The sequence below is a fragment of the Phoenix dactylifera genome, chromosome 5 (genome assembly GCF_051530095.1).
Source record: "Phoenix dactylifera cultivar Ajwa chromosome 5, Ajwa_hap1_PhDact_Kaust_v1.1, whole genome shotgun sequence".
In the NCBI taxonomy this organism is placed as follows: domain Eukaryota; kingdom Viridiplantae; phylum Streptophyta; class Magnoliopsida; order Arecales; family Arecaceae; genus Phoenix; species Phoenix dactylifera.
Genome location: NC_143194.1, coordinates 8,397,999 through 8,406,453, shown reverse-complemented (window position 1 = coordinate 8,406,453; position 8,455 = coordinate 8,397,999). Strand labels below are relative to the sequence as shown.

The following is an 8,455-nucleotide window of genomic DNA, read 5'->3' as shown; positions in this document are numbered from 1 at the left end:
CGGATTGGCAGGTGAGTGGGAGTCATGTACTTTGCACCATGAGCATCCTTAATTCATTTTCATGAATGTCGCCAGGTGTGAATTGATTCCACCTGAGCCTATTGATTAATTGTTGTTGTATATTCCTCTATATTTTGATTCTCCATGCTTGATTATTCTGTACATGCATTTGAGGAAACATTGAGAGGAATTACGAGGGGTTGATGAGTAATCAAATTGATTCTGAATTGTGAAATGATTTCTTTTGTAAATTGATTTCATTTCCTCTATTTCAAAGATTTGTAGAGCCTTTTTAATGGTATATTGAGTTGTATTGCACTTCCTTGACCCTCACTCCTAACCCTGATGTTAGTTTATGATTGGGTCATGATCGAGTGAGTGGTAATCTTGATTATACTCCTTTTTAGTAGAGTATTGGGAGGGTGCATTATGGCATTTATGCATGGCTTGGCAGTATCTGCAGGACACCTATAGTCGATGGGGTTGAACATCGGCCTTTGTGCACATAGTAGCCTTCTGGGTGGGCGAAGCCCAGTCCCTTCCTAGGGGGGGACACGGCCCTAGGCGTAGGATCGGCCGGTCCTACGACTTATATTCTGCTTGCCGCCGGGCATAGTAAGACCCCGCGAGGTGCAGTATGGCTTTCCGCGGATGTAGAATTCCCGCGAGGTGCCGTTTAGTATGTAGATGTGAGATGGATTTCTGTTCTGGATACTGGCCGGCATTTACATGATTAGTGTGGTGTCTTATCCTACATATGCATGTGACAGTAAGGAGTTGTTGCTGGTTCGCCTGGGGCGTAAAACCCACCTCCCGACAGCTATCTAGTGATGATTTCAGCATATTGACACCTGATTTGTATGTTCCAGCATTATGATCTGTTGAGCATATTCATGAGTAGCATATATGTTTACTTGATTATTCCATATATGCTTCAGATGAGTTGATGTTGATTGTGGTGATATTGATGATTTACTCCATATTCTCTATGTTGAGATCATGTTCATCTTGTTATTGCTCTTGAGATTTCACCTCGAGCCATGATTATATCTTGTCTCATGTGCATAGTACTCTCTACTCCACTCACTGAGTATTTATATACTCACTCCCCAGTTTGATATTTTTGATTGCAGGGCAGGTATTGTATAGAGAGGAGCAGGATTAGTGGTTGCCTGCTAGCTGTGCCGCTCCATAGTATAGTATAGTATAATGTAGATAGAGGTTTATACCCTTTTGGTGTATTATAAACCTTCTGTTGTATATAGTGTATAGTTACAGTCATAGATCCTGTTGTGGATATGGGTTTGACCATGGATGGAATGGGAACCAGATTTTTATACATATGAGTTATATGCCTGAGATAATGTATTGATATATATTGTCCAGGTTCATTATGTGACGGATTATGTGATTGCTGCTCTGACAGGTAGTGTGTTGTATGTATTGAGATAATCCTGACAGGTCACTATAGGAAAAGTGATCATTTTGTGCATGCATCATGCCAAATTTTTCAAGATTCATTGATGATTGATAGGTAGTAGGGTTCTACGCGGTGGCTGGTGGCCTTATGCCTACCCGCACCCTAGGACCGTCGCGGCGGCCCGCCGGGAACGGGGCGGGGGTCGTGACAGTGTATATATATATACATCGGCTCCTTACACCAAACGAATATGAGTACAGCCAACAAAATCAAAAAAAAGAAGCTAAGGGGGTCACGAACGGAACGTCCGCTTGGTTCACCCATATATAGGAAGCCCACGGAGTGATGCGCTGCGAGGAGGCCACCTAGTTAGCGGCTATGTTTACTTTCCGGTAAACATGTTCGGCCCTGAAAGCGCTATAGTCCTCGGTCATCCTCCGTATGTTATGGATCAGAGACAGCCCTTCTGCCACGATATGCTGCCCGTTGATCCTATCGATCATAAAAGCAGAGTCACTCTCCAAGTAAATATACTCAGCATCCAGAGTGCACCTAACATAGACGACGCCCTTCCATGCTGCCCGCAACTCCGCTTCACTGGCGGAGGTGTCGTAGATTTGGCACCCACCTGCCATCACAAATCTGGAGTGGTGGTCTTTGATCACAAATCCAACATCTCCCCTCGCAACTTGCTCCACAGCACTGCCATCAAAGTTCACCTTAAAAAAACTAGGGGGTGGGGGCTCCCAGAAAACAAAAATAAATCTATTTGCTGACTCTGCTGGATAAGAGATCTGGATATCTCGGACCGAGATGGTGCACTGTTGATGACCTCCGATGCATGAAGTAGGGCTCTAACTGCCGCCATCCTCGGATGCAGCCACCTATCCTCAAAGATCCGAGCATTCCTGCTATCTAGCTATGTATGGTAGAACAAATATATAGGCACACTGGACCCCCACTTCCCAATATATATATTTTTTGTTGGAATAGTTTTCTACCGGATTTACTGCATTTGGTTCGAGCGGATGCCACGAATGTCATTTTCGCAAGGCTGTAATTTTTTATTTTGGGTTTTTTGCGCGGTTTCCACACAAAAAGAAAAATGGAGAAACAAAAGGGCTAATCCTCGATTTCGTTGGTGGTACTTCACTACTTGACTCGACTTTTATGTCGTAGCAACTAAAGTTTCGTGATCAATCTATTCACAGTTCTCACGAAATAAGAGATTCAAAAATCTCGGCGAACGAGACTGCATTATTTAACATCGATCGAGCTAATATTTTGAACTTATCGTATCAAAAAAAGTGTCCTCTAGCTGCCGACAGAAATTCTTATCTCTAGAGACCGTGCCCGTGTTTACGTACTTTTCGAGACCTACAGATTAATAATGCAAGCCGTTCATCCTCATGTTCTAAGCTGTCCGAAGCGTTTATAAATAGAGGACTCATTATATGTGTATCTAACAAGCATTAATTAGCATGAACTCAAAGAAAGAAATTAATGGAGACCATCGTAGATCATGATCATGTGTATCAAGAATATATACGAGGAATATTACACATGGAAGACACGATCGACTATAATTTCCTTCTCTGTGCATTATAGATGGATCATACGATGAGACACATCTCCAAGATGATGTGCATGCATGACTATCAAAACTACCCCCATCAAAGTGAAGTGTACTGACACTCAGCTGGACTGTTCACGGAGGTCTTCAATCCCTTCGTTTTCCTTCAAATCGAAACCAGTCAGTGAACGTACGCCCTTGGTTTCAAGCATTCCGATGCTGGTGCACGACGAGGATAGAGAAGGAGCCGTCAAAGTCGGAGGAGCAGAGCATGTCCCCGACCAGTCCCAGCTCCGGGAACTCACTCCACTCCGCCAGCCCCTGGTCCAAGAGGCAGGTGGAGCTCTGGCTGCGGCCGACGATGATGAGGTCGTACTGGTTGTCGATGGACTTGATCCGGGCAATAGTCTTCTCCATGTCCTTGATGACCACCTCCTGGATCACCACGTTCTCGTTGTGGGCCTGCTCGTGCTTGAGCTCTTCGACCACCTCGTCGTCCCACGCCAGCTCCCTGGCGTCGGTGTTCTCGTCCATTGCCGCCTCGAAGCGGGTGACGGTGAGGTGGACGCTCGGGTGGCGGGCCAGGCAGGCGGCGTACGAGAGCGCCTCGCGGTCGTCGGGGCCTCCCCAGAAGAGGACGCCGATGTGCAGCTGGGAGTTGGTCGGGTTCGGGAGCACCGTCTCGCCTTTAAGAATCAGGATGCCCACCGTGCAGGAAGCCTGTTCAGTACTCGTCAGGCAAACAGTAACAATATATTCGTTATCATCGCTCTAGATTTGCAAAACATAGCCAAAATCTAGATTTGCTAGCTAGCTAGCAATGGCTCGTTCTGTTAATGAATCATGATAAAATAATGGAGTGATCGTTTGTTTCTCTCGCTCACCTGGGAAAGGACATTGGGGATGATGGTTCGATAGGCTCGGTCAGCCTCGCCATTCTCTCCGGCATCTCTCATGAAGGGCACGATGATGAAGGCAGCATTCTTCCCCATGGCGAGGGAGCAGATGTCCTGGTGCATGGTCTTGTAGGGGGCAATGGCAGTGAAAGGCTGCATGGGCACTTGCCCCTTCTTGGACTGCTCGAAGTTGACGAAGGCGTTGAGGAGGCGATCCATGTGAGTCGGGTTGATGAAGCCCTTCTTGTTCTTGTGTGCGATGAAGCTGGACGACGCCCGACCCACCTGCTCCACCAGATGCAGCACGTACACGCAGAGCGGGTTCCCCCGCTCCGCGCACGACGCCTCCAGCAAGCTGACGAGGGTCGGCACGGGGCTCTCGTCCTGCACGCAAGCCACCACCCGCAGCTCCATGTGGGGCTTCAGGTGCTGGATCGTCCGCTGCCCCACCGTGTAATTCACTTCCAGGGGATCGTAGTACGTCTTCACCAGCGGCACGATGATCGCCGTTACTCCGATCGACACCAACAACAGCACGGAGTACACGCCCATATTTGGTAACTGCAGTACAGGGAAAATTACAAATATATATACACACACATAGCCCATATATGGATATGGATATATAAATATATACGCATGTACGTACATCTAGCCGGTAGTAGAGTAGATAGACGATCTCCACCATGCCTCTAAAGTTCAACATGAAGGTCAACATCAAGGCATTGCGGAAGGATATCTTGTGGTAGATGGCCGGAATAATGGTAACCGTGAGCTTAGCGAGGATACCGATCGCTAAGATGACGACCGTCCACAGGGTCGATCGAACGACAGGGAGCTGAGTAGTCCCGTCGTTGACCTCCGAGAATTCGACGACCAAGCCACAACTTAGGTAGACCAGGGGCATCAGCACCTCCGTCACCACGGTGTCTATCTGCTCGACGAGGGCGGCCCCGAGCGGTGGACCGTCGGGGACGGCGAGCCCCAGAAGAAGGGGACCGAAGAAGAAGGCGGCGCCACTGATGTCGCTGATGATTCCGGCGATGGAGACGACGATCATGATGACCACCATGGTGCCTCCGCGGATCGACCCGCTCTTTGGGGTCCGCTGCACGACCCACCGCATCGATGGGCGGAAGATGAAGAGGGCGAAGAGGATGATGGCAGCCAACAAGCCCAGGGACTTGATGGATTGCAGCGGCTTCTCCCTGTTGATGGAGCTGTAGAGGGTGATGGCGAACAAGCCAGCGGCGTTGTTGATCAAGGACGACGACATGGCGAGGCGGCCAAGCTCGGTGTTGACGAGGCCGATCTCCTCGAGGATCTCGGAGACGACAAGGAAGGAGCTGGAGCTGATGAGGAGGGCCATGATGATGATGGAGGGGTCGGGGGCGACGTCGGGGTGGAGGTCGCCCGTGTAGATCAGGAAGTAGCCGAGGCCGACCATGATGCCGAAGGGCACAAGGAGGCTGACTAGGCCTAGCATCACGGCCTTCTTCCCCGACCGCATTATGATGGCCGGGTCCGTCTTGACAGTCATGGAGAAGAGCTTGAATATGATGCCGTGGTAGGCCAAGACACGCAGCACAGAGATGGACTTGTAGGGGAACAACCGTGCCATGAGGTCTTGGTTGCGTGACAACCCAAGAGGTCCTAAAAGTACTCCCGCCTGCATCCATAACAACATACATATGTATATATAACGGTAAATGTGAAGGTAGATAGACAGAAGAGAGAGAGGGATGCTGAATAGATGGATGTGGTGCATGGAATAAAGGGAAAACATACGAGGACATCGGAGACGATGCGGGGCTGCTTGAGGGGGCGAAGGAAGAAGTAGAGGACACGGGAGACGAAGGTGATGAGAGTAAGCTGGAGCAGGAGGACGGGAAGGGCGTAGTAGAGAGCATTGTCATTGAACCATATGCCATCAGAGTAGATCTTAATGGGTCTTTTGACATCGCAGACGTAAGCGTTATACATGCTTTGCACGGGGTAGTACATCCCTTGGTAAGTTGGAATCTCCAGCTGAATATCTCCCATCTCCGGTGGAATTGTCTCCATCCTATCCCCCCCTCGATGGCCGCCGCCACCACCGCCTCCCTCCTCCTCGCCCTCTTGTGCTTTAAAGTCCTACTCTTGAGCTAGCCCAAGAGGAGGTGGAAGAGGAGGAGGGGGAGGAGGAGGAGGAGGTAGAAAGAGCGGCGACAGCGGCCAACAATTTGGGCGAGGAGGATCCATGAGAGGAGGAGGGAACAAAATAGTTGGGGACAACGCGTTACGACAGGTTGGTTGGGGCGCGAAGGGATGGATGGCTGGGGGAAGAGAGAGAGAGTGGTTTGTGGACCGTTGTTGACCGGATGTGATAACCTACGTCTACTATTAAATCATCGAAGTTGTTGTTGAAACCGCCGTTGACCAAATCTTTATAAACAAAACACTCGGCTGCAACTCATCGCTTAATCATCTATGCGTATCGCACCAAGTTCCATTAGTTGCGCAAATCCCCTTATGTGATAGAGACATCCAAACTCTTTTCTACGTGCGCCGAATGAATGACCAAGGCATTACTTAGACCTGGAGTGCTGCAGGAGATATTTTGCATCCTATTTTATTATCTTAAATAAAATAAATAAAATGTGAATGTTAGAGGAAGAATTCAATTCTTGACTTTGATTTCTTGGTGAGTAATAACATGCTTTAAATAAATTAAGATGAGATAGAGGTTAGAAGAAACATGGGTTCCTGATATGGGATGAGAAAAGGGAGGATGGAGAAAGATTGAGAGGATCAGCCTCATGGACAGGCACATCAGAACTTTCATATTATACATTAGATATTGAGAAACTTGTATTGAACATAGGATTCGAATTGCTTATGTTGTTCATGGCACTAGTGTACTTTATATACGAGTTGAGCCCTTAGATATAGTAAATACAACAATAAAATCTCATGGTTATGGGAACGATACTAGGGACAGATATAGTATAATATAATAGCAAAATTCTATATGGTACATGTTACGGGGGAACTTAGCCACCATGCCCCACGTGACCGGCACGCGCGCCCAGGAAGACTACGGCAGCCCCTTGATCCAGCAATCCGACCCCGAGTCGGACATCTTCGGCTCCGCAGCCCGACCCCGAGTCGGCTGCCCCTTGATCCAGCAATCCGACCCCGAGTCGGACATCTTCGTCTCCGCAGCCCGACCCCGAGTCGGCAGCCCCTTGATCCAGCAATCCGACCCCGAGTCGGACATCTTCGTCTCCGCAGCCCGACCCCGAGTCGGACATCTCTCGACAACGACAGGCTATTCCCCAGAGGCACGCCGCAGCCTCCTGCTCCACTACTCCCTGCAACGGTTGTATCTGGCGCTGCTCCACGATCCCCTGTAACAGCCGTACAAGGCGGAGCTCCACTACGCCCTGTCACGGCCGTACCCAGCGCTGCCCCACGACGCCCTGTAACGGCCGTGTCAGTGGCAGCTCCATCGTGCCCCACGATGACGAACCCCCCTGAAAGACCCCCCAGCCTGGTATATATGCGGCTGGGGGGAGAAGGGGGGGGTAAGCAAGAACTTCCAGAGCATTCTCCTACTTGCTACTATTATCTTTCCTTCTCCTCCAATCTCCTCTGACTTGATCGTCGGAGGGCCCCCACTATCCCAGTGGTGGTGCGAGGCTTGCTTGCAGGTTTTTCGGTGGAAAGTGGAGCGCAATCAACACCAACCAAGGCAACCCAAACGGAACCCCGTTCACACCGCTGTGCCAATCGTTCTCGGTTTGGACCACCAGCAACAGTTGGCGCTAGAGGAAGGGACCGAATCTCAGAGCGATCGTAATGGTACGGCGAGGTGGTTGTGGAGCTTCCAATGCCTCCGGTCGCGGGGCCTCTCGCGCCTCCGGCCGGGAGGCCGCTGCGTCTCCAACACATTCTCAGCAACACTCCACCGTTCCACCCCCCATTCAGATGGTCGAAGCCGCTCAGTTCGACCAGTTAGCCCAGCAGGTTCGCACCCTCGCGGAGGCAGTGCAGAACCTGCAGGGTGTGATATCTCGGGCGCCGCAGCGGGCCCAGGAGCCGCTGCTCCCTGAGCGCTCACCTGTCCTCCTCAACCCGCGCTCCTTCCTCTCCCATGGGGAGGAGCGCCGGCGCGAGGAAGATTCTCGAGCACGGTCCATTCTGCCGGGACCTTCCCATCGGAGCTGCGCGGGGTACGAGAGGCGGGCCCGGGCGCGTTCCCAGACCCCCCAGTCCTCAAGGAACCCGCGCTCCAGTCGGTCCCCCTCTCGGTGCACCTTGTCTCCCACCCATCGGTCGCGCTCCCTGGACCGGCGGGTGGACGATCTCCACCGACAACTCCAGGTCCTGAAGGGCCACTCCAAAGATCCCTTCGCCGACTTGGAGATCTCCTCCCAGCCGGCGCTTGCCTCGAGGATCCTGCGGACCCCGAATCCGCCGGGGTTTAAAATGCCGGCGATCGAGCCCTATGACGAGGCGGCGGACCCGCGGGATCACGTCGAGAGTTTCAGGACCCTTATGCTCCTCCACGGAGCATCAGATCCT

At 51.0% G+C, this 8,455-nt stretch overlaps 1 protein-coding gene across 1 annotated transcript; it reads right to left on the bottom strand.

Annotated features, from left to right (window-relative positions):
- Positions 1–2,991: 2,991 nt before the first annotated feature.
- LOC103716946 (cation/H(+) antiporter 15-like) lies at positions 2,992–6,430 on the bottom strand. Its single transcript, XM_008805162.5, has 4 exons — positions 5,678–6,430; positions 4,539–5,558; positions 3,878–4,450; positions 2,992–3,713 (listed from the first exon to the last, which is right to left on the bottom strand). Exons 1-4 carry the CDS (start codon positions 5,951–5,953, stop codon positions 3,198–3,200), a joined length of 2,385 nt encoding a protein of 794 aa, XP_008803384.1. The 5' UTR covers positions 5,954–6,430; the 3' UTR covers positions 2,992–3,197.
- Between the last annotated feature and the right edge of the window lie 2,025 nt (positions 6,431–8,455).